This window comes from Benincasa hispida, chromosome 9 (genome assembly GCF_027475165.1).
Source record: "Benincasa hispida cultivar pf3 chromosome 9, pf3_genome.v1.1, whole genome shotgun sequence".
In the NCBI taxonomy this organism is placed as follows: Eukaryota; Viridiplantae; Streptophyta; class Magnoliopsida; order Cucurbitales; family Cucurbitaceae; genus Benincasa; species Benincasa hispida.
Window position 1 is genome coordinate 2,830,421 of NC_143486.1, and position 26,829 is coordinate 2,857,249.

Consider the following 26,829-nt stretch of genomic DNA (forward strand, 5'->3'; position numbering starts at 1 on the left):
TTTACATGCTTATCAAAGGCCTTAGACATTCGCGCCTGGTAACATTCCAACGCTTGTTGAGCTTCTAATCATTTTTCATCCATCGCTTCCAACTCTTAGAGCCGCAGTTTGGTGTTGTCTTCTGTAGTCAGCCCTTCTTGCACTACCATTCTTAGCGATGGAATTTCTCTTTCCAAAGGGATAACAACTTCTACCCCATAAACGAGAGAGTACGAGGTGACTCCTGTAGGGGTACGGTGAGTGGTGCGATAAGCCCACAACGCTTCACCGATCTTCTCCTGCCAATCTCTCTTCGACTTGGAAACGATTTTCTTCAACAGGTTGCACAATGTCTTGTTAAATGCCTCAGCCAACCCATTTGCGGCAGCATTATATATGGACGACTTGTACTGCTTGAATTTGAATTTTTCACACAACCTATCCATCAAACTATTGGAGAATTGTCTTCTGTTATCCGTCACGATCTGATGGGGACTACCGTACCGATAAATAATATGAGTGCAGATAAAATCCACCACGTTTTCTTTCTTAGCTTCCCTTAGCGCGACAGCCTTAGCCCATCTTGAGAAGTAGTCAATGGTTGCAAAGATGTAGAAATGCCCTGCTGTCGACTTAGGTGTTATAGGGCCGACCAGATCGAGCCCTCATGCTTCAAAGAGCCACGAGGCTATGGTCGGAAGTAGAGGCTCGGGCGGTTGATGAATGAAATTCGCATGATATTGACAGGCTTCACATTTCTTTGCATAATCTATTGAGTCCTGGATAATTCTCGGCCAATAATAACCCATTCTTTTCAGCTGGAATTGTAGCTTTGGTCCCGCTTGATGCGCGCCGCATACGCCTGAGTGTGCTTCCTCTAAAGCCTTCGCTGACTCTTCCTTACTGAGACATCGAAGGAAAAGTCCTTCAAGGGATCGATGGTATAGGACCCATTTGTAGTAAATGAAATGCGCGGCCCTCTTGCGAACCTTGATTTTACAGCGGGAGTCATCCGGGAGCCTTCCATGCTAAAGGTAATCTATGATGGGCTGCCGTCAGTCCTCCTCATCGGTTAGGTAGATTGATATTGCATTCATTCCCCCATATGCAGTCCCAATCAGAGGTACAACCCATCTCCGCCAAAGCGATATATTAAGGGGCACATTATCCAGATTCGTTAATGCAGTGGCTAAGTTTGCCAAGGCATCCGCTTTCTTCTTCTCCGTCATCGGGACATGTTCCAATGCCACGCTTTCGAACTTCTCCATCAACTGACGAGCGTAAGTGAAGTAGGGTTTCAAGTCGTCATGCTTCACCTCGTACTGGCATAAGAGTTGATTGATTATCAACTTTGAGTCACCGAAGATTTCTATACAAGCTACTCCAATCTCTAAGGCCATCTGGAGGCCAATTATCAAAGCTTGGTATTCGGCGACGTTGTTTGAACATGGCTCGGCAAGTGCGAAGCTATAAGGTAGCATGTGCTTTTCTAGCGAAATGAGGACGATACCTGCCCCCGCACCACTTTTTTGTGTCGCACCGTCAAAGAACATAACCCGTAGTCCTGAGATTTCTGTGAAGAGAACTTCGTCATCGGGAAAGTCTTCACTTAACTCACAATCCGATGGACCGGGTGATCTGCCAGGAAGTCGGCCAATGCCTACCCTTTAACTGCCCTTTGTGGTACATAAACAATGTCGTACTGTTGAAGCATGATTGCCCATTTGGCTAAACATCCTGAGATGATCGGCCTGGACAGGACGTACTTGATGGGGTCGGCTTTCGCAATTAAGTGGACTGTGAAGGCCTGCATGTAGTGCCTCAACTTATCTATGGCGAAGAAGAGCGCGAGACATGTCTTCTCCATAGGGGAATAATTGATCTCGGCTCCATTCAAGATTCTACTCAAGTAATAAAGAGCGCGTTCTTTTCCCTTTTCTTTTTCTTGTGCCAATAGTGCCCCCAGTGATCTCTCTTGCGTTGCAATGTACAGTATCAATGGTTTGCCCGCTACTGGGGCTCCTAAGACAGGAGGGCTGATCAGATACCTCTTTATGCTATCGAAAGCATTCTGACAGGCCTCGTCCCATTTGAATTTCTCTCCCTTTCTCATCAGTCTTTGAAAAGGTTGACACCGCCCTGCTAGGTTAGAAATAAACCTCCGGATGTAGGCCAGACGTCCGTGCAAACTTCTCAACTCATGTAGATTTCTTGGTCTAGGAATCTTCTGGTTGGCATCAATCTTGGATTGGTATATCTCTATCCCTCGATGTCTCACAACGAAACCCAGAAAATTTACTGAAGTTACGCCAAACGCGCATTTGAGGGGGTTCATCTTTAACTGGTACTTTCGCAGGCGGTCGAACACAATCCTTAGATCTTTCAAATGATCCTGTCGTCGCTTAGTCTTGATCACAAGGTCATCTATATAACACTCCACATGTTTGTGCAACATATCGTCAAACACCTTTTGCATGGCACGTTGATAAGTAGCACCGGTGTTCTTCAACCCGAATGGTATTACCTTGTAACAATATATCCCTTTTGGGGTTCAAAATGCTGTCATTTCCTTGTCTGCGAGGGCCATCCGTATCTTGTTATACCCGGAGGATCCATCCATGAAGGATAGGGCCTCATGTCCCGTTGTCACATCGACTATAATCTCTGCGATGGGCAATGGAAAGTCGTCTTTAGGACAGACACTGTTTAGGTTGTGAAAGTCTACGCAAACCCGAAGCTGTCCATTATTTTTTCTAACCGGGACAATGTTGGCTATCCATGTTGGATGTTTAACTTCATGAATGAACCCGGCCTCAATCAGCTTATTGACCTCAACCTTAATCTGGGGGATAAGTTCTGGCCAAAAGCGTCGTTGAGCCTGCTTAACGTGTCGACACCCCTGTTTGGTCGTGAGATGGTGGACTGCTACTTTTGGATCTAGTCCCAACATCTCTTTGTATGACTAGGCGAAAACATCCCTGTACTCGATGAGTAAACTCATGTATTCGTCCTCTTCCCCCTCCGAGAGGGACACACTAATGAAAGTCGGACGTGGCTCTTCTACGGTGCCCAGATTCACCTCTTTTAGCTCATCCACCGTGGATTGACCACCGTCCTCTAGACCTTGTGGAGCGTCTTCCACTTCCTCTTCGGTCATACCTTCTTCGGATTCTTCAGTGATGGTGATGTGGTGGCATGAAGTTTCGCCTTCCTCCTGCTCTAAATTTCCATTATGAGGATTGGTGAAAACTACATCGCGCCGCTTTACTTTGAGTGTGCCCTCACTTGTGTTTAAGGTAACGAAGGTCTTTCTCTTCATGCGTGAGGGGATGGTACTACGGATTTCTCCATCACTTCTTGCCTCTCCTGATGGCTTCCGGTCCGATAATGCTTCAGCGTTTTTAAGGTTGATTCACCGCCAGACGGACGCTCAGGGTATCGGCCCCCTCTTTCCTGTAGTTGTTTCGGGGGCGTCAGCGCCGACTCTTCCCTTCCCCTTTGTCTTACTAGGGACACATTGGTCAAGGGGATCTTCAACCCTCTCGTGCTTCAAGCGATAAAAAATGGGAGTACGGGTTTTTCCTTCACTCTCCTTTGGAATTGTGCCTAGTCTTCCAAAGGCTGACGATCGCACCACCACCAACAATTGACGGATGATTTCCTCATTTTCTTCATTTGGCGAAGTTAACCTTCGAAAGACTGAGCGTCGAGTATCTCTGAGAATAACATGTGGGATTCCCTTTTCTGCTTTTGTCATGCTTAATCTTTCGAAGACCAAGGCACGTGCGGCGGGTGGTCTAATACGGTTGAAGGCTGAGGCTCTTTTATCTTTGCCCTCATTTTCTCCTGTATCATCAACTTCTTCCACAGTGATGTGATTGTTGTTGGCCACTTTCCCTTTTGCCTTTCTGATTATGCGGACTGGCTTTAACGGCTCATATCCGAGTCCCGCCCTCGACGTGGGTATAGTGTGTCCCTCTTGCAAAAGCTTCTTTTGGGTTGGCGAGAGTTGGGGTTGCTCGTAAATCTTCAAACTTTTGAACTCAGTGTGAGTTATGAAGTCGTAGCCCACCTTCACCAACAGCTTGGAAGCTTTGGGATCGAATCCGTCTTCAGTCCGCCTCTCAGGCAGCTTTAGCCCCGTCACCTCCGCCTCTGGCTTGTGGACTTCCTGCTTCGTTATCGGCATGAGGGGTGTGACGAAACTCTCCTTTAAAATTTCTATGTCGCCGACCTGCAAACCTTTTGAGCATTCCCTAAAAGGCGACTCACCTTTTTTTCGTCTCGACAAAGGAACATAGCGCAGAATCGGAGGTTTTGAGGCTTTCTCATCCCCCACCACGGGTGTTTCTCCAACGCTGAGGGACATTTTATTCTCCTTTGGGCTGGAGGCTCGTACCTTGCTACCTGCCCTTTTCTTTGTGTCTACTGGCGACCTCGACCGGGATCCACCCGCTTTCTTTGTCAACAAGTTCTCTACCGGGATAGTCTCACCGGAATTCTCGCTCTTTAGGTAAAACTTTGCATCTGCGAAGTGAGACTCGACTTCAGAAAATGGACTATAATCTGCTTCGACCTTCTTAATCCTGTCTTGGTAAAACTTGAAACACTGATGTAGTGTCGATGTAATCACACCATTCCCATGAATCCAAGGCGTCCCAATAGCAGTTTGTAGGTGGTCTTTGAGTCTATCACATGAAACAGTGCGTCGGCCTTTAGATCGCCAATGAGGAGCTCCAAGCGTATCATGCCTATCGCCCTTTGGTTGCCTTGATTAAAACCCTGAATTACTAATTTGTTGTTTGATAGCTCGTCCATGAGTATGCCCAACTGTTTCATAGTCGTCTTAGGCATTATACTGATGGCGAATCCGTTGTCGATGAGGATTCGACCTACTCTCTGTTCTTGAATATATCCAGAGACGTACAAAGGCCTATTATGCAGTTTGGATCCCAGTAGCAGATCTTCGTCTGAGAAGCCTATGGATGTGCAACACGAGGCATAAGCACGTGCTGCGGAGGTCGATGCACCAGAGGCATTGGATTCTAACAGCGCTTCAATAAGGGTCGTCTTAGCTTCTTGCGGGAGTGAAAGCAGGTCGTCTATGTTAAATAGTGACGAACCCTTTGGTTCTCTTGTCGACTTTAATGAGCCTGGAATGGTATCTTCTTCCTCCCTGATACTGACAGCACGACATGCGGTAGCCTCTGGTATCTCCTCTGAACCCCAATTGCAGAAGTTCTTCGAGAGGAAATCTGCTAAGGTCATCTGTCGTCTGGGACGAGGAACATCCTTGTCTCTCCCGTCAACAACCTTGGGCCTTCGAGCCTTTTTTCTATCCTTCTCTTTTTGTGCCTTGCTCCCTCTCTTGTAGCTTCTATGAGAGCGTATCTCTTTCTGGGTAAAGTTCAGTCTTTCCTTCTTACGACGCACCACAAGGATCCAACCTTCGTTATCGTCATTGTCGGTACGCTCTTCTCCATTTTGAGGATCTGTAGTTTGGACTTCCTGCTGAAACTGCACTACTACAGGTTCAAAGGTCCCAAACTGGATCGAACTCTCCATTTCTTCATAAAATATGATTGGTGCTGCCACGCTTGGAGTTACCGTCAGTGCAACATGATTCATTTAGACCACCTCGTCTAGGTCCAGCTCTATTTTCCTCTCTCTGGCCAATTTAAGGATCAATTCCTTCAGTACAAAACATTTTTCGACCGGGTGGCTAATGACCCTGTGATACTTGCAGTAGTTGAGATCATCCATCTTGCCGACCTGTTCCGGTCATTTGCATTCTAGCAGCTGGATAAGGTAGTTCTCTAGTAGTTGCTCAAGCATATCCGCCATGTCAGAGTCGGGGAATGGGTAGACTTTTTCCTATCGTTCTTTCAGGGTTGGGCGACGTCTTTCGCCTTCTTCGTCTTTATTTTTTATCTTCTTTTCTTTCCCTTTTGAGGAGAACTTCAATGGGGTTGTATTAACGACCATTGATTCCTTTGTGGCGCCCTTCACAATTTTCTCGAAGCCCCTCACCTCCTTCTTGTCTTTCCTCAGTTCGTGGCTCAGAAAGTCCTTCGTTCCTCTGTTGGCAATACTTAGCTCCATGTCATGAGCGCGGGTCGCCAATTCTTCAAAGGTACGGGGCTTTATCCCCTGAAGGATATAGAGGAGTTCCCAATGCATACCCTGCGTGCACATTTCCACAGCAGACAATTCGGTGAGTCGATCTTTGCAATCCAGACCAGAGCTCTCCATCGGTTGATATAGTCGACGACTGGCTCCCCTTTCTGTTGTTTAGCATTCGTCAGCTCCATCATGCTGACGGTGTGCCTAGTGTTGTAGAAGCGGTTCAAGAATTCTCTTTCAAGTTGCTCCCAGCTGTCAATCACCTCAGGCTCTAAGTCTGTGTACCAGTAAAAAGTGTTCCCTTTGAGGGTTATGACGAACTGTTTGACTAGCAGGTCTCCCCTTGTTCCCATATTTTTGCATGTTTCTACGAAGTGGGCGATGTGTTGCTTTGAGTTGCCCTTTCCGTCAAATTGTTGGAACTTTGGTGGTTGATACCCTGTAGGCATTCTCAGGTTGTCAATCCTCTGGGTGTATGGCTTGGAATACATGAAGGAAGTTTGAGCCGACCCTCTATATTGAGCTCTTATGGAGGTTATGATCATGTCTTGCAGTTGTTGGACCGATAGAGAGGCCACCGAGGCTGACTGTTGCAATTGGTTTTCTTGTAGCACGGTCTTCCCCTTGCCAATTGCTTTGACCGTGGGTGCTTGGCTTGATTCGGCAGCCTCTCGAGACTGCATTTATTCTTTCAGGGCAGCGATCTCATGGTCTCGCTCCTCGACGGCTTTCATCAGGAGGTTAATCTTCCTTTCCATTTCTGCCATGGCCGATTCCGCTGTTACATCCACCATCATGACAGAAATCACACCTAGCGGTGAATCTCTTTTCAGCCTGTTGGATGCGGAAGTAGAGTTGTCAAACAAGGGGTTTTCCTTGATGACAACCCCACTTTACGGGGATTCCATCATTTTCCTCAAGACGTTGTGGGCGATGAGGGAGCTCTGCTCTTGCTTCTGCATGATTTCTCTTGAGCAGCCGCAGGTGACAGGTCCCATGCACGAGCCGTTTGTGGAGGAAGCTTTGGATGCCATCTTCTTAGGTACCATTTGGCTTGTTTGGATGCTGAGAGATATGAGAGGTAGAGAGGTCCCACTGGTTGTGCTAATTTGTTCACACGAGGTTTTCAGAGAAACGTGTTTCGTGGAGTTGAACTTGAGTTGGTGTTGATGTTGAAGTTGATTTGATGTGATGTGGTTCGATCTCTAGTACTTGATCCTCTAATTCTCTCTTAGTTGGGTGAATGTGCTTGACTTGAAGAAGAAAAGCGTCGAACGTTCTTGAAGTAGAAGTCTTGGAAGCTTGAAGTAGAAATCTTGGAGTAAAAGTCTTGGAAGAGTCTTTGTGTCTTCAAGGATCCTCTGGATGTAGAAAAAAAATCCTTCTCAGGCGGGCTTCATGGGTTTGGTTGATCCATGGACCTGGGCCCAATTAATTGATTTTGGGCCTGATCTGAAATTTAGGTTCAATTCAACTTTTTTTTTTTTTTTTTTTGTAGTTTGAACTTTAAACCCAAATAATAATATCAAATTGGGCCAACTACGTCATCGAAACTTGTCTTCAATTCAATTCAGGACATGTGTCAACTTCTAATAATTCAATTTAGGACATGTGTCAACTTCTAATTGGACCCAAATTTAATGATTTAGAAATTCGTTATTAATTTAGCAAACAACGTGGTGACTTGTGATTGATCCAAAATTTTATCCTTCAACAACTTCTTTATTGTGAATTTAAATAATATATTTTCCAAACTCTTTAACTTCTTTATTGTGAATTTAATATAAACAATTAACGCTAGGAATGCATTCCTCGGGATTTTTACTAGATTTGTAGCCACAATTTTTTGTGATATTTTGTGTAAATTATATTAAAATGATCGGGCTTTTTCTTCTTTTTTTAGCAGATATCAAAATTGTCACTGCTAATAATAATCCAACTTTGCTTTCAAAAAGAAAAAAGAAAAAAGAAAAAAGGGAATCCAACTTTGTTTGGAAGAAGATGGCTATGAAAGGCAATTCCTAAAAATGAATTAAGTTTTTATCATAAATTGAAAGCCTACAAAAATCAGCAATGTTGAACAGCTCATGAGAACAAAATGCCATCATTCGTATAGTAATAACTCAACTCATATACAACACACCAGACTTTGGCCATACATTCCAATTTCTTTACCTTCTTTTTTATCAAAGGATGTGCTACTTCCGAAAATTCAGGATGTTTCAAGACCTCGTGAACTTTCAAAATGCTTATTTCAAGTCTTCAATTTTTTAAAGAAATCATTCTAGTTCATGTTATGTTACTTTTCTACCTTAAATCCACTTTGTCCAATGTTCGTGTTAACGTAAATGCTAGTATGCATACTCAAAGCTTTGAGTTAATTTGTTAAAACCAAACTAGAAGTAAAGATTAAAAAAGAGCTTCTAAAAGTTTGGAAACAAATGGATCAACACAAGAATTAAATAGACTAAAAACAACATAAACTTGAAAGTTCATATACCAAAATAAGAATTAAACCTTAGATTTAAAAGAAATTTCTAAAGTGAAATTAGGATAAACAAAGCTTCCCCAAGAATTAACATAATGGAAAGAGTAAATAAAAACATCTAACAACAAAAGAACATACAAAGACTTTTCTGTGTTTACATGATGTGGGCTGGTGGGGTGGGGGGATTCAGGTGGGTACTTTCTGATATTAAAATATCATCGTTTTTTTAATTCAACCTTGAAGATTGATTAGAAGATCAGAAGAGTCAACGAAAAGGAATTGCTTTGACTGGCTTAAATTGAGCTTTATGAACAGAGGAGAAGCCATTTCATCTCAGTGAAACCTTTTACATACCTCAGCTGACTAGTTGTTGAGTGACAATATCCATCTATTATTCGTTTCAACAGTTGCTTTTGTCATCCTCCACGAGATGAATGCCTCTCCTCTAGTTGTTCAAACTGCCAAATTGTCTTTAGTTCATATGTCAAAGTTCAGTCAATTCCAATAAGTTTTGTTACAGCGAGAATCCTTTCCATACCTTCAGTTGCCATAAAGAAAGCTTATACTGGTAAATTTCTCAGGCTGATGAAGCCAAAGAATGTGGTAAAAATATGGTAGTACCTGCCAGTTCTTTTAGGCTTGTGAGCGTAATCTATAATATAGTTAAGATTGCTAAAACGAGAACAGTTGACCATGATGTAAATAAAGAGATGTGAAACAATAAAAGAAATGCACCTGTGAGGCAGTTGACACTCCAATGGCTCAAAGCATTCAAAGGACATTGAGATTCCAGAACCGCCATAGATCGATTTTCCCAGATTTGTCTCATCATCCCAAGTAATAACCCTCTCAAATAATAACAATCAAGGGTAGTGCATGGAGAAATTCAAAGCATATCTTTCCTATTTTTTAATATTCCGAGCTCAATCAATATGCAATATCATTTTTGAAAGGACATATATCAAGATAACAAGCCATTGTAGAGATAACATTTCATCTGTAACTAACTAACTTAGAACTCAAGGACACAGTTATACAACCTATAGAATAGATCCATTCAAATAAGGCCGTATTTGTAACTAACCAACTATTAGCAAGACACTAAATAGTTACCATTACATTTATAACGAACCTGCTTCAAAATATAACCTTCCTCGTTTTCGTCTCCCATACAGAAAATCGAAAACATAAGCCTAACTTTTCCGAAGTTGAACAAAATCTCCATAAAAGATGGTAACTTGAAAGAACATATTTCATTTGATAAGAACACTTCTCGTGCCCTTTGATGATCAGATAATTGCTAACAATAAGCAAGATAAAAGTTTTCTACAACAAAAAGGATTGGAATTGATGAATGAAGGATGACCGGCAAGGTAAAAATTATGACCCCAGGTAGTCTCACATATCAACACCATTAGAGCGTGAGCAGGTAAGAAATAAAAGTTGAAATTCATTTGCTCATACCAGACATATAAGACTAACCAAATTCCTAAGCTCAAGAAGGGCATTCTAATTTTCTACAAATTTCACCATTATTGGCACGCACAGACCACGGGATCACAATTCTTTTGAACTCCATCAAGCCATGAAAGCATCAAACATGGATCTCTCTTCTGTTCTCAAACAAGAAAATAATGTATTGCACAATTGCTTAAGCAGCAGAACAATAAGCTACTACTAATTGATGAGATAAGACAACGATCAAACCTCAAATAATTTCCTTACTTACAACCAAATTATCAGACGTAATGGAAATAATTGATCATTCCCATACCACAAGTCTAAATTCTTGAAGATTATTCATTATCAGAGAACTCGACGAATTACATCACTCAATGAAGCTAATGAAGAAGCACGAGTTAACCTCGTATAGAAAATATCAAGTGAATTAGTTAATTCAATCCTCAGCATTCTCATCACAGTTTCCCATATAAAACTATGACTCCCTAACACGAAGTATATCGATCAAAATTGCAAAATAACATTCCTTTCCACCTTCATATCGGCACGTACCGCTTCAACATCTGCTTACCCGTCACCGCCACGCCAACGACAACACCACCAATAGCGCCAGCTACCGCGGCCGATCTCACCCCTCTTGCTGCACGATAAAGCGCACCGGTGCCAAGTCCCGCCGCAACACAATTCCACACGTCGTCCGTATCCCTCACAGCCTCAATCCCGCTCTCCAAACCAGCATATAGCAGCCCAATCACGCCGAGCCGATTCCCCCAGAGACGCCCTGAATGACCAGACGAGTTGAGGATCCGATTGATCCGGAGTTTCAAAGTATCGCCTGATTCAAAAGATTTGACGCCGGATACGAGTCCTGTAGACGCACCGCCTACTGCACCAGCGAGGTAACCGCAACCAGTGTAGAAGGTGAGATTCTCACCCCAAGATCGACGCTGGCGGCGAGCTTCTTCATCGAAAAGAAACTCTGGGGAGGTTGGAAGCTGGAAGTTTCGATAAGGAACCTGAAGATCCTTGTAGGGATTGTAAAGACGTGGTTGAGATGACCCATGATCAAACCCTGAATCAGAATCGCGATTGGAAGAACGGTCCGCCATAGCTGAGATTTGAGTTCTAAGCTTAGGGTTACGCTCAATTCTCTCCAGAAAGAAATGAAGGAGAGAGAGAAATTCTTAAGAACCGCGATTCTCCCTATTTTATGCGGGAAAAAGAATCACACCGGTTTTCCGTTGAGGGGAGCCGTGAACCGCCCATTCCGGTTCAATTTTGCTCTTTCTAGTTTCCAGTCTATCTCCGGTTGACCGAGGTTATAAGGCGGCTCAACTCAGCCGAACCCAAACACGTCAGCTACAAAGTCGGTTTTTGTAAGATACAGCAGATTAATTTAGTCTCCCGTGCTGTCCACGTGAAGTTTCTAATTATTTTATTTTAAAAGGTTAAACATTCCCTTCCCTTTGAGGTTTATTCAAGGATTTCTACCTAAAATACCTAAAGAATAGTTAGGTATTCTTGAACATTTCATTTTTTATATTAAAAAAATCAATGTTCTCTATTTTCACTAATATCAGTGTCTATTTACAATTTAACTATTATATATATATTTATTTATTTATTTCTCTCTTTTCTATGTATTCTCTCGTCATACATATTCTTTCTCTCAAATAATATATTTCACATATTCTGTCCCTTGTAATTCACACTCATATATTCCTCTTCCCTCTTTTTCTCCTTTCTCCTCCCTCTCTTTTCTCCTTCCGATGATGTGAGTTGCAGGTGGTAGACAACGATGTGGGGCGACAAGATGACACAAACGACTTGAGACGAATCGATGGTGCAGACGGCATGGGACAAATCGACGGTGATGGGTTGAGCAGATTCGGTTGACGGCATGAAGGGGTGAGCAAATCCGGTCGACAATGACGGGTAGAGATTCATGACGATAATGGCTGAATAAGAAGAGCTGAAGATGGAGGGTTATGTATTATAAACCCCATATGAATATGAACTTTATTTTTCTCCTATTTTTTTATATATATTGTGATATATATGTTTTTTTTTATTTAGCTTTTATGGGAAATTTGCTATATATTGTGGTATATGTATTCATTTATTTGATATAAACAAGTGTTTTTTTTATTTAGATTTGTTGTATTATGATATACATACTATGGTGTAAATGAAATTTATGAAGATTTACATACCGTAGTATATTTCATATATTGGTTTATGTTATGATTTATGTCAAGTATCAAGTTCATCTCTAATTTAAAAACGGTAATATATTTCATATATTGGTTAGAATATTTTCAAATACCTAACAAAATGTTCTAAGGTATATTTAAAATAATCATGAATTTGTCAAAATGTTCAAAGGTATATCTAGAATAACCATTAATCCGTACATTTTTTTTTTAAAAAAAAAACCAATAAATTGATATGTGAAAACCAACATAAATAGAAAATAAAATTTTATTAAATGATTTTTTTTTTCAAATTGGAAAATAGAAAAAAAAAACAAAAGAAATGCATTTTCTCTCTTCAATTGATAAATGAGAAAAACTATATTAAATGTATTTTCTCTCTTTATAATAAATGTATTTTCTCTCTCAATCATTAAAATAGCTTCGAAAATAGGAAAATATATAAATAAAACGAATATAAATAAATATAAAAAGGATAAAATTGTCCAAAAATAACACTAAAAAGATCTATTTGAAAAAAAGACATTTATGAAAATATATAACCAGAGATAGGTTTCTTATATAAAAATTTTTTTATTCAATTAAGTTTCTACATTTTTTAAAAGTTTATAAATTCTTTTACAACAAGAAATATATATATTGTTAAACTTTAAAATTGGTCGATTTTTTTTTTTTTTTTTTAAATAAAAGGCATTGATACTATTTAAAGTTATAAGATTGTTGTTATTTTTTATATATTATTAAATGTACATGCCTAATCAATTTTTACACATTAGTTTTCAAGTCAATTTACATATGAATGATGTTGTAAATACTTATGTTTTTTAGTTTTTACAAATCTGTAACAGTGTTAATTTTCTTCTTGTTTTAATGAAAAAAATAATTCTCCAATGATATTTATGAACCAAGTTAAATTTCAAAATTATAATGTACAAATGAAACTTTCAATATCTCAAAACTTAAGGGTATTTATATAATATAACCATCAACATATACCCCTAAATGGGCATATTGAATCATTTAAAATCAGATACTAGTGGTTGTGTTAATAAAAAAACTTAAACTTCTATACCCTAAGTTTTGGAAATTATTTAAATGTGAATGAATTTAGACCGAGAGAAATGTTGGATAAAATCATCTCTTATTCATCTATTTTTCTATACTTGTTTAAGAATAATTGCATAATACTCGATAAGAATAATGTTATCGAAATGATTTTGAGTTGATTTATGAAAACAAATTAATGTAGTCATGAATAGAAAGAGAGAGTTTAAACTCATTCGCATATACAAATTCGATATTTTAATTAACAAAACGTGCAAAGTTTGAGGATATAAATTAGTGGTCCTTAAAATATTTGTTTAGACACTAACCTTTTTATAATTTTATCTAATAATATATCTAATTTTTTACCAATGTATTACATCACTGTTTTTTTTAGCCCAAAATTAACTTGTCATATAATCCTTAAATAAAATAATCTAACATATCTCATAAACAATAACTAATTGTGTGAACAATAGGAATAAACTTAGTAAACACAAAATTAAGTAAAAATCTATTCAGATTCAAATTTTTAATTTTCTTTGTAAGTAGATACATACACAATACTAAAGGTCGACTAAGATTCAATATTGTAATGTATCTATGTATCTATATTCTATATTATATACAAAGGGATTGTGGAGGAGAACCATTTTTTTCGTTTGCCTTTTTAGTTTATGGTAATTAGGATATTTTATTTAATTTCACATTTAAATTATTTAAAAAAAATCTTATTTTATCTCTAATATCTACTCCACATCAAATAGTTGGAAAAAAAATTTAAAAATCAAATTTCGTTCTCTAACCTCTAATTTCCAAAAAATACTTTTAAAAAAACATATTTTATCTTTAATAATTTCTACTTCTCTAAAAATAAAAGTTTTTTTTTAAAAAAAAAATCATATTTTATCTTTAATCTCTTATTCACGAAAATATTTTTTAAAATCTCATTTTATCTATAATATTTACTTCAAATTAAATAAAGACAAAATAAAAATAAAAACAAATCATATTTAATTCTCTAATTTCTTGTCCATGATATTTTTAGATCACATATTATCCCTAATAAAATTTTTACTTCACATTAAATAAAGAAATTTTAAAAATAAAATCAAATAAAATTATGATTTATGTCAAAAATTTATCTATAAATAGCTAATTTAAACCTCTCATTTTCCATAGATATCTCCTCTCTCTCTCTCTCTTTTTTTTTTGTTCTTTTAATTTCCCAATTGACTATCTCTAACTTCTTGTTTTTTTTTTTTTTTAGGGATTTTCTTGTAAATATATATTTTTTAATTTCATTAATAGCAATATGTTTTTCGATGTTTCTTTTCTATTCCTAAGAAGTTTAATTTATCTGTTTCAAATATATCTTCTATCTTCTTGAGGAAGATATCACCTCTTTTTCTCTCTCTTTTTTGGTTTTTTTAATTTTTTTTCACTTTCTAATCCTCACATATTAAACATGGTGGAGAAAATACCTTGCTTTAATTACATACCGACAAAGTGCCAAAGAAGAGAGTAATTGTTTTAATGTTTGGTAGTTTTTTCACCTTTTAATTTTTGTAAATGCACATCAATGAGTTTGGGGTTTATAATATATATATATATATTTACTATTTTCATGCTTTTATTATTTCTTTCTCTTTTCAAATTTGTTGTAAATAACCAACAAGAGTGTAGTTCAACTTGTTCGTACTATTGACCTCGAGGTCTGAGGTTCGATTTCCCCACCTCATACTTTAATTACAATACCTTTATAAAAAAAAAAAAAAACAAATATTGTAAATGCACACCAATTCATACAAATTTGAAAATACAATTTAAAATTATGAAAAAGATCGTTGCAAATCAAACGGCATTAAGTTTGTGATTCTTGTTTGCATAGGAAAAAATATTTTTCTTGTTGAAATTAAAGTTTAAAATTAAAATTAGGAGAATAATCAAATCATCCAAACCAAATAAATATTTCTTTTTTTAAATTTAGAGTTTAAAATTAGGAGGCTAATCAAATCATCCAATAATTTTTTTTTTATTAAATAAGAAAAATTATCGCAATATATTTTTTATAGAAAAAAATATTGGTTCAAATCAAAAATTGAATTTAAAAAGATAATCAAATAATCAAAAAAGGAAAAATCAAACTATAAGATTATTATAACAAAATTTTAATCTATACTATTTAAAAAGGGTTATGGGAGAAATATTTGATTTTTCCATTTGCTCCTTTAGCTTATGATAATGAGAATATTTTATGTAGTTTCACATTTAAATTATTAAAAAAAAAACCTTATTTTATTTCTAATATCTCTCCTTCACATTAAATAAAAGGAAAAAAAAATAAAAGTAAGAGTCAAATCATCCTATAAAAAAGTTTAAACAAAAATAAGAAAGGATTATCATGAAATGAAAAAAAAAAACTTGGTTTAAATCAAAGTTTGAAATTAAGAAGACAATCAAATCTTGGGAATTAAATTAGCTAAATGATAATTATCAAGAAATTTAATGAAAAATATTACAAAATTAACAGGATAATCAAATAATCCAAATTCGAATATCAAATACATTTTTTTAACCAAGTAACTATGAATTTTAAAATAAATTTTGTTCATATAAAATTAGGAAGATGATCAAATAGTCCTGATTAAAATAGAACCATTTTTTTTACTAAGATGATAATTATCACACTTTTTAAAAAAGTAGTACAAAATATTTAATTTATATTTTATTTTATGCATGTTTAATTTATATATTCTTTTATAATACATTCTATATTCCATTAAAATAACTATAGTTTTTCACACTCTACTTCCAAAATTTTATTAAATGTTTTTTATGATTTATTTAAAAAATAAAACTCTCTTACTCATAAATTAAAGTTGTGTTATTAAAATTTCGTAACAAATTACCTTTTAGAACTTCATGTAACACGTGCAACTCACATTAGTACTATCTAAAAGGGGCTATAGGAGATAAACTTTTGATTTCATCTTTTGTCCCTTCTAGATGATGATGGTCATAGGATTGTCTTAAATAATTTGATATTTAAATTATTAAATAAAGTTTTTCCCCTAATTTTGAGCATCACACGAAATTTTTTTAAAAAGAAATCAAAATTTGATTTATACTTTTTATGTCATTGATACGTTGGAAGAGAAAGATATTAACAAAAAAAAAAAAAAAAAAACATACTTCATGTTAAATAAAAGTTTTTTTAAATCAAAAAGTCATATTTTATCTCTAACTAATATCTACTTTAAGTTAAATAAAGAGATTTTTTTTATAAAAAAAATCACATTTTATCTCTAACTAATATATTATTCATATTAAATAAACCATTTTTTTTTAAAAAAAAAACACACTATCTCTAACTAATATTTATTTCACAATAAATAAAGAGCTAGAAGGGGTTATGAGAAGAAACTTTTGATTTCCCGGGATGATGGTCATAGGGTTATTATAGGTAATTTGATATTTAAAATCAATCAATAAACTTTTTATATTTTATCTCTGACTAATATCTATTTTACGTTAAATAAAGATAAAAAATGTGAAAAAAGAATCACACTTTATCTCTAACTAATACCCATTTTATGTTAAATAAAGAATTTTTTTTTAAAAAAAAATCACATTTTATCTCTAACTAATCTACTTTGATTTTTTTTTTTTTTTAAATTATCTATTTAAATTATTTTTGTAAAATCAAATAAGAATTTCCAAGTCCAAATTTCCTCAATAAATATATAGATGACTTAAACTTTTAGTTTCCATATCTCATCTTCCTTTTCTTCTTCTACTTTTTTTCTTCTTTTAATTTTACTTTTATTAACCTGCCCTCTTAAGTTTATGTAGCATGTTTTCTTAAAACTTATTTAAGCAATATTACCACATTGTATTTTTTTCCTTATTCTTTAACATTTTAAGTTTCTTTCAAAGCTTCTAGGCATCACCTACCATTTTTTCACTTTATGTATCTCTTCATTTTTACCCCCCTCCCCCCCTCCCCGCGTTCCCCTTTTAGAATTAGAAGTGTAATGATCCGATTCCATGATACTAGGTCATTACTATATGTATACATACATCTAAAAACAATACTTTTCATGAATGGGCTAAAACCAAATAAATATTATAAAATAACTAACTTTTATTAAAACTAAACAACTAAAAATCATTAATCAGGTACCCTTAATTTAAACAAAATTTTACTAAAAATTTTTGTCTAAAACAACCAACAGAGCAAACACTGAAAACTTTTTAATTTTAATTAAAAAAAAAAACTAAGATTTTAAATCATGAAAACATAAAAAAACATAAGCGGAAACATTTGTCTAGTCCCAGTGACACGATCACGGATTCCTACTGTCATTCGCCGATGTATCCTTTTCCTTACCTGAAAAACATACCAAGGTCAGGCTATGCAGTTATATCCAATAAATGCAACATACTAGTGAGACATGCATATAATAAACAAAATCCTGGATGGTCATCTAGTGAACGATTTAACTCAACCTAACACGCATCTGGTGGCCCGAAGGTTCATAAACATAGTAGGGCATCCATCGATACCCGATAACATGGTAGAGAACACATTGATTTTCGATAACATAGTAGGAAACCTGTAGGCTTCCGATAACATAGTAGGAAAACCGTAGATGTCCGATAGTGTGGTAGGAAACCCGTCGGCTTTCGATAACATAGTAGTGTTAGGAGAGTAAATCATCACTCCTATCTATAAACATATCATGCTTTTAGTAAAATTCACAACATAAATTATAGTACTTGTCTCTTGGTTCCACACATAATTATATCAATAACTTACTTATATTACAGTTATATTAGTCATATACTTTAATCATAATCATATCAGTCACATACTTTAATCATCATGCTCACAAAGCAATTCTAGAGATATCTTGCTTCTTAATATCATCAGTCAAATCTACTAAATCATTTTTCTTAGTACCTTAACTCAAAGACGGTTCCAGTAGTAAGATTACTTACCTCAACAACAAACCCAAATAATGTTCAAGCAAATCAATCTTTAACAAAAATCTTGAATCATAACACTATAATTTATGCTCAAACAATTAGCAACCAAATCCCTCCAAAGCTTTAAACGACAAATCACCCCTTTTGGACAAATCAATAATGGATAATTAAAAATCAAATTACAACAATTATATTAGATCCAACAATTATATTAGAAATCAAATTACAACAATTATATTAGATCCAATAGAGGATCCAAACCAAACTACTCACCCAAAATCGTGCTAGAATCACCCAAAATCAATGTTTTGTAAAACTGGATAGCACACTCTCAACCTCCAAAATACGAATCTAAAGTCCAAACATAATGGGTAAACATTAATCGGAGCCAAAATTTAATGGAATTCGATTTAGCATTGGATAAAAAACGAAAAAAAATGGGGTTCAAATCATTTTATTGACATAAGTGTTCTATATCGAAAAAAAAATCCCAACAAATTTGAAACAATTTATGTATTAACATAATAGTAGAAAGAGTACCATGCTGTGTCCGGACATCAAACGGTTTAGCTTTAACCATATTAATAGTCCCACATTATTGGTTGATAGAGAATCAAAGTTGATTTACCATTGAATCACGAAATGCTATGGTTCTTCAATATGATTTCTTCATTTTGTTAGAAGTAATTCGCGGGATCGTGCACCTTTTCGTAGTTATAACTAGAAAAGTACAATTGGTTGACAATAGGCCTTGCACACATGCACATGCACACAATCACGCACAGACACAAACACAGACACAGATACACACGCACACGCACGCTAAAATCTCAACGTTCTCAGGAAAGAACTATGAATGAAGTTATTGTTTCAATTTATCTGAGGTATCTATCAGGCAACACCCTTCTTGCATGTCCATAAATCGTGATCTCCATTACAATTTTGCATCTTCAGCTAGATACATGGTTGCTAGTGTGACTCTTGTGTCCTCTATCACGATGTTCATCGTCTTGAAGTATTCTTCAAGGTCAGAGACAATTTTTCAAGGTCTTCGCATCCCGTACTCCACGGAAGGGTTTTGGTTCCAGGATCTTTATCTTGTTAACTTGGATTGCTCCCCTAGGTGGGGCTTGGTTCCTTACTACTCGAATAGTGAGATTCACTCTTGCGCTCACATCCGCAATCTCGGCTCTGATGACGTCGAGGGTCAATCGAAAATTTTCGTACAAATTAGTTACCATTTGAATAATTGCTTTATGGGAGCCATCTAATTCTTCGACGCACTCCTCTATATGAGCAATAGAGCTCATTAAGCTATCCCCACATTCGAAACTGCTAGATCGTGCAGTCTTTGTCTCTAGGGTCTCAACCCTCATCATCAATTCTCTAACGAGTAACCCGTCTAGGCCGCCAACTACCGCATCAATTCCGTCCACTTTCTCTGCAACTTTTTGCACTCAAGTTTCCAATAAACGAATACTATCAAGGACTTCTCTTAGGTAGAGCATTTGCTCTTCCATCTCTACCAACCTATACGTTTGGTACTTGTTCAAATTCTTTGTCGCCAACATGATTATTGATTTTTCTCTTTGTGAGCTGACTTAGCTCTGATACCAACTGTCACAATCGTACTTTCAGAATCTTCACTTAGCCATTGTGCAACACTTGTTCCCGCTCATAAACAAGTCAGCCAATTCGAATTCAGATCGCCGATGGTACACTGAGTGCCTCTTGCAACCTCTACCCCCGTTTTAGAGAAAACGGTTTTAGAAAACGGGTTTAGAGGAAAAGGTTTTTGCAAGCATTTGAAAGCATGAGTTGAGAGAAGAAAGACTGTAGTAGGCTCAAAAGTAATAAGCAACAACAACGGCTATAGCATACCACTCTAGGTATAAAAATATAATAGTTAGTCTTATCCCCATATAGTGCATTCTAAGCAATTTTGTGACTGTCACCCTTACATATAGACATAGGCGAGCGGCCACTTATAACAAGATGAACTAATAAAGCAAACTAACTTACATAATGAAATACATAAGATGAAAGCATGATAAAAAGGAGTTGAGATAGGCATGTGGCCATGGGCAACAGGTCCTGGAAAGCATGACCGTGACACTAGGCATCGCACCTTCATTTTTTTATTTGTTTAAGGTATGCCATCTTTTTCAATTTTTTCTTTTTTCTTATAATTTAATGTGAATGGTGTTTTTTAACCTTTGTGTGTGACTGAGATTTAGATTGAATTCTCTCTTTTTTTTTTATTTTATATATATATATATATATATATATATATATATATATAATATAAAGGAAGTTAAATAGAAGTTACAAATATATTAGAAATATGTTTTTATTTCTAATAAAAGTGATTAGCTTTTATTTTAATTTTTTCTTATTATAAATGACAATATTATTAGTTTATTTGTTTTCTTACTATCAAATACTTAAACTAAGAGATTACAGATTTAAATCGAAAATTAAAAAAAAAAGTATATATATATATAAACAAAAAATGACTATCAATTATAAGATTATTGTTTCCAACTCATATATGTAAAATTCATTTTCAACTTTATCAAATCTGTACAATGCACATAGCTTAAACTAACTAGTTTAACCAAAAACATCAATTATTTCCATATATAATAATTATCCATCACTTGTTAAAAAACTTGTATGATTATCTCATAGTAGAACGAACAATTAAATAAATGGTAATTACATTTGGTAACATTTTTATATTTTAAAAAATTGCAAATATAACAAAATCTACTAGCGATAGACTTCTATCGTTGATAGACTCTTATTAGTGATATGGTCTATCATTGATAGACTTCTATCAATAATATGATCTATCACTTATAGACTATATAAATTTTGTCATATTTGTAATTTTTTTTACATTATGTTATATCTCCTAATACTTTAGGTTTGATTGTTATTTTGCAACTGTCCCTTAAATAAAACGCATGAACGTAACAAGGAAAGCCATCCCTAATTATATCATCTCTCGATCTCTTCTTCTTGAAAAAGGCTATATTATTATAGTGCTATAATACAAGTTTTTACATCACATGGACAAAATTAGGAGTGTTCAAATGACCCAATAATTTGGACTATCCAACTCAAATAGTAAAAGTTGGATTGACTTAGTTTTGTTCTTGGATTGGGTCAAATATTTTCTATTTTTGTGGGTTTGGGTTAGGTCTCGGTTAAATATATATTTTTATCCAATTGGACCCAAACCCAACCTGAATTATATGTATACATATTATGTTTTAATTTTTAGAGTTTAACTTTAGATTGAAATTTTAATGTTTTTCTTTTAGGATGGTTACAATATTTGTCTTTGCTTAAAGTTAACATTTGAATATTATGTGTATTTAGTATTTAACATTTGAATATTATGAATTTTTAGTTATTAATCATGTGTTGTAGATGAATTTAAGTATTTTAAATTAATAAGGAAAAAACAAACAAATACCTGACCCAACTCAAATTTTATGGGTTAGGTTGGAAACTCTGTTCGGATCTTTCGAATAGCCAACCTAAATTTTCGAGTTGGTCCGAAAAATCTCTCTCAACCTAATCCAACCTTTGTACCCTAAACAAAATTGAAACCTTGAGGGGAAAAAAAAAAGCTGGAAAACGTTTGAGCTATGAATCAGAAAGTTCACTGATTTATAATTAATTAATAGAATATAACCCAAGTGTGATGAAATGAAATACAACTTACAACTTACAACTTACAACTTGCAAGTGGGTTGTTGATGTGGGAACAAACACCACATTTGCAGGCAATCACAAGTGAATTTAAGTGCTTGGTCAGAAAGAACAGAAATATAAAAACAATGAAATTACACAATAAATTCTCTCTCTTTTTTATTTTTATTTTTTCTTTTTTATGAAAAGGAGTGTAGTTTCTTCAACCCCATACTAGCAGCAGAAGCACAACTTGCAAAAGACCAACAGCGTTCAGAGCTGCTTTGCTGCTGCTTCTTTGACATTACATCAACTCGTTTTCCACTCATTGGTAATGGCATATTTAAGACATTTGCATCACTGTTGCTCCAGCTCCACTTTTTCTTTATCTGTGGAGAAACGGTATTCAAACCAATACCCTTTTGGCTCCAAAATCTCGTATTCGCTTTCAATCGCTGCCATCTTTTTCTCACATAGATCTACGTTGAATTTCCATTGGCAGGTTGTTAGGATTGTTTCTCATTCCTTCCTGATTATACATAATAACACGATATAAATGCAAAGGTTTCTCGTGTGTGAAAAAGTTTAAAGCCTGGTAACAATAAAAATTGACCAAACTTTTTTGTTTAACCTTTTTTCACACAAGTTTTAGCATGAGATTTTAAAGATGCAATTCCCTAATCCCTTCCCATTTCATGATGCTTTTTGGAAACTGTACACAAGAACAAAGAAATTGTAGTTTTGGTTTAGGAATTAAGATGTCAAGTGCAAACTAACCTCACTTTCTGATCCCTTCAAAATTGGAGCCGAGTTAGCCGCCCATTGATCATGTGGTTTGTTGACATTTGGGAGCTTGCCCTTTGGTGGCATTTCGCCGGACCCCAGATTTCTTAACCTGACTAGTTCTGGCAATAGAACTGAACGGAGGTCAGGCCTATCTCTTTTCCTTAGCTCACAGCACTTCAGGGCTAATTGAGCGAGTCCTAGAGTATCTTCAATAGGCCAATCTGTAATTGCAGGATCAAGTATCTGTGGGAATCTGCCATGTTCAATGGCCTCCTCAACCTGATATGAAAGACCCATGGGTGACCTTGCAGTGATGAGCTGAAGTAGCAGAACACCAAATGAGTAAATATCTGATTTCACCCCCAACATTCCTGTTTGTTGATATTCTGGATCAATGTAACAGAAGGTTCCAGCTGCAGCAGTCATGTGATATTGAGTGACACTATCGGCAACTGATGGTGGAACTAGCCTGGCCAAACCCACGTCGCCTATTTTGCTCACGTAGTTTTGATCTAAGAGAATGTTGGCTGGCTTGAGATCACGATGCACTACAGGTTCTGGCTTCATTTGATGAAGGAAGAGTAGGGCAGTGGCAATGTCAGAAGCTATCTTGAAACGGGTTCTCCAGGGGATTGGAGGAGTGTTATCTTTTTGGAAGAGACGGTCTTCCAAACTCCCGTTTTCCATAAATTCATAAACAAGGCAACCGTATTCTGGGCATGCACCTAAGAGGAGAACCATGTGTGGATGCCTCATGCGGCTTAGAACCTCAATCTGCAAATGATGAACATCGAATCTTCAAGAACTTTTTTTTAAATGCATAAATTGGGTGAAAGTTTACGCATTATAATTCATTGTAAATATATTTTTCTTATTCAGTTTCATGTTATCACAACCGGAGACAAAGAAGTAGCAGTCAACTAAACGATGTACTATTACAGGAAACTTACGAATAGCTGATAATTGAGTGCAGTTATTTCCAGCCAAGATAAACAAAGAAAAGGGAAATTTACCTCTTGCTGGAATTGTCTCTGCCCATGAGATCTATCTGGTCGCAAGATCTTAATGGCAACGGAAGTATGATCAAGTGAGCCTTGGTAAACAGGTCCATAGCCACCCTCACCAATCTTGTTTGACTCATTAAAATGATCTGTTGCAGCTTCAATCTCGTCAATGCTGTAGCGTCTATAGCAGATATTACTGTGTTCAAATAACTCCATTGTTTTCTTCCTCTCCTCTGCCTCAATCCTAGCTTTTTCTTCAGTAATAATTCGTTGTTTCTGGGTCTCTAGTTCAGCCAACTTCTGTGCCATTAGAGCTGCTTCTGTCGCAGCCTTGTTCTTCTGCTTCTCAAACTCTGCCAATGCTGTTAGAGTCTCTTCTGCAGATTTACTGTGCTCATTTTTTCTGTCTTCTTCCATTTCCATCTTCAACTGTTGGAGTTCCTTTGCCTGATATCAGTTATCAAACATAGTATTTTCCTTTCAGGATCAACAGGCTTCAAACAATATACCGTCTAGAACTTCTTAGATTAAGAATATCATTTGATATAGAAAATGTAGCCATCGGTTCTTACCTTTTGTTTTGCTATTACAGCTTCCTTGGAAGCTGAATCATACATTTCCATTGTCCGTTTGATTTCAAACCTCAACTTTCTCATCTCAGATTCGATGGAAGGCTGCAAATGCAGATAAGCTAACTTATTTAGTCAATCATCCATGTTTATAACTACATAACTTAAAAGGTATTAAATTTTTTCGCCCAAATATAAACTCAAATAAAACTGATGTTTGAAATGTAACCATTAATTGACCAAAATCAGACAGCTCCTCAGCTGGACATGAAATTGTTTAATTCTTTACTTACCGGGGTGTTAGAGGAAACAAAGCTCCTCGAACTATTCTCTGAGGAGGTGGTTAAGGAAAAATCTGTGTTCTCAAAGGATGTATCAATTGATTTGAAACTGAGAGGCCCCGAAAAGTCACTAATGCCTGACATTGAATCATTACTGGTGCCAGAACTATCCCTACAATTGAAACAAACTGTTGTTAGTCATTTGTTTCAACCATCACTTCTAGAGGCAGTTCCAGGCTAGCAGCCAAAGCTACTAACGGAGAATAAAGGGGAAAAAAATTTAAGAGACTGTATGCTTATCCTATGAGTCTACACAAACAAAGAGCACTGAATGAGTTAAAAGGAAAATTGGGCTTTTGTCTTGGCACACCAGAAAAAAAGAATCAAATTTTTCAGAAATTTTATCTGCTCTTTTACTTGGATTACATTTCAAGTACGCAATTCCAGAAAGCCACTACATCGGTATCCCAATCAGCTAATGATAATAATTCTATCTACACAGGAAATTAGTGAAGATGCAAAAAAAGAAGTTAATCAAATAAATGTGTCACACATGAGAGAGATGGATGTTGTGGAATGTTGTATATACCCAAAAAATTATATATTGAATTTCTACCTGTTTATATCTTCAGATAGTCCTGAGATATTAGAATATGCTGATTTTTGTATTTTTGATAGAGACCTGCCGATTTGTGGAGTTCTGGTTCGTGTTTCTCTTGCATCAGTTTGTGACTTATGTCGCTTTCTCAATCTCTTAGTATGAACTTTTCCTCTAGCTATGACATATACAGAGCATGATTCTGGAGTTGATTTGAGTAAGGACGTTGGGACATCAGGATTCTTGAACTTCCTGCATCAATGTAATACTAATAGCTTATAGACTAATTTCTTAAATACACCGTTAAAATCTTCCCTACCAGAGGCAAAGAGAAAGACAGACCTCAAAATAGCATTCCGGCTGGAAGCACCCACAACAATATTGCTAATGGAGTGTTTACTGACATAGTCAATTAGTGCACTTGGAACGTCAATGTCATGGATGATTATCTCCTTTGCGACTATCTGAAAATTGCGAAAAATACAAATATTTCCTTTTAAGAAGTTGACTTAAAAATGCATTTTAAGAGGGAAAAATAACCCTAATTAAATCGAATGGTTTCTCAGAACCAACTCAATATGCCATATGCCATGCTCGTAGTTCCTTGTTGGATATGTGTAAAACTAATCTTATGGAATAATATTATAGGAGTGTTTGCTAACATTTTGATCTAATTCATAAATGATTCATTATCACATCAGAAAACGAGAACTATCCAATTATCTGCTTATGACAAAGAATTGGGAAATTGTTTACTCCTTTTCGTGCACAGAATCCTCGATAGGGAAGGAAGAACTGATGCAACTCAGCTTCAGTCGGTGGACGACACTCCTTAGGAACCGTATCCGCCTCCTCTGCATATAAAGGCAAAATCACAAGAAATCATTGCTTCATCTCCAAACGCCATAGCGTACTCCAGTACATTTCGGTTAAGGACGCGACAATTTAATCATATAAAAGAATTAACCAAAATGACGACGGCCAAACGACGTCAACAACAAGGGAGACGGGTACCTACGGGGATGCAAGCTCTGGTCCCGAACATGAATAAGGATGCAATCGCCAGTGTTCTTCCTGTTGAGCAGATGTTCCACAGCCCATTTAACCGCATATTGACTGTTCTTATCCCTACTAATCGCGATCACCGTGTGGGCAGTGGAATGTGAATCGTTGGTTTCTTCTTCAGCTACGGGAGTTTCCATAGCCCGAAAACGCACCCACTGCCGTCGACAGAGCTGACGGAATTGGAATACGGTGAGGAGAAACGAAAAGAATGTAAGTTGCTGTAAAGGGAGTGGGGAGTGGGTTTGATTACGATTGTTTTACTAAATTTGGGGAACAGAAACAAGAAAGGGAGCACCATCTTCTTCGCCAAGAACCTCAAATCCAATCTGTGATTGCTAAAATTAGGGTTATGAAGAAGAAAGTAGCTGTAGCTTAACCTCTCTGTAACGCGGATTTTCTAAACTGAAAGCGACGCATTGCTTTGAAGAGTTGTAGAAGAAACCATATCATCCCTCCAATGCATGCTCTGTTTTGGAATCCAAATAACAGAGACGTAACCAAACATTCGCTTGGCCATATTTTTG

At 36.1% G+C, this 26,829-nt stretch overlaps 2 protein-coding genes and 1 pseudogene across 5 annotated transcripts; all 3 read right to left on the reverse strand.

Moving 5' to 3' along the window:
* Positions 1-1,034: 1,034 nt before the first annotated feature.
* On the reverse strand, positions 1,035-6,785 carry LOC150033577 (uncharacterized; annotated as a pseudogene).
* A 3,508-nt stretch (positions 6,786-10,293) lies between these two features.
* Positions 10,294-11,251, reverse strand: LOC120084841 (mitochondrial import inner membrane translocase subunit TIM23-2-like). The gene has a single exon (XM_039040657.2). It carries the CDS (start codon positions 11,158-11,160, stop codon positions 10,588-10,590), a length of 573 nt encoding a protein of 190 aa, XP_038896585.1. The 5' UTR covers positions 11,161-11,251; the 3' UTR covers positions 10,294-10,587.
* A 10,700-nt stretch (positions 11,252-21,951) lies between these two features.
* Positions 21,952-26,800, reverse strand: LOC120085014 (U-box domain-containing protein 52-like). Of its 4 annotated transcripts, none has more exons than XM_039040832.2 (9): positions 26,259-26,800; positions 25,997-26,094; positions 25,583-25,704; positions 25,259-25,492; positions 24,655-24,814; positions 24,365-24,466; positions 23,802-24,239; positions 22,780-23,562; positions 21,952-22,531 (listed from the first exon to the last, which is right to left on the reverse strand). In XM_039040832.2, the coding sequence occupies exons 1-9, from the start codon at positions 26,440-26,442 to the stop codon at positions 22,472-22,474; spliced, it is 2,181 nt and encodes a 726-aa protein (XP_038896760.1). In that variant the 5' UTR covers positions 26,443-26,800; the 3' UTR covers positions 21,952-22,471. The 4 variants fall into 4 exon arrangements, with proteins under 4 accessions (XP_038896760.1, XP_090173422.1, XP_038896759.1 ...); XM_090317296.1 differs by having other exon boundaries at positions 26,255-26,800; XM_039040831.2 differs by having other exon boundaries at positions 21,952-22,481; positions 26,255-26,785.
* Positions 26,801-26,829: the final 29 nt, after the last annotated feature.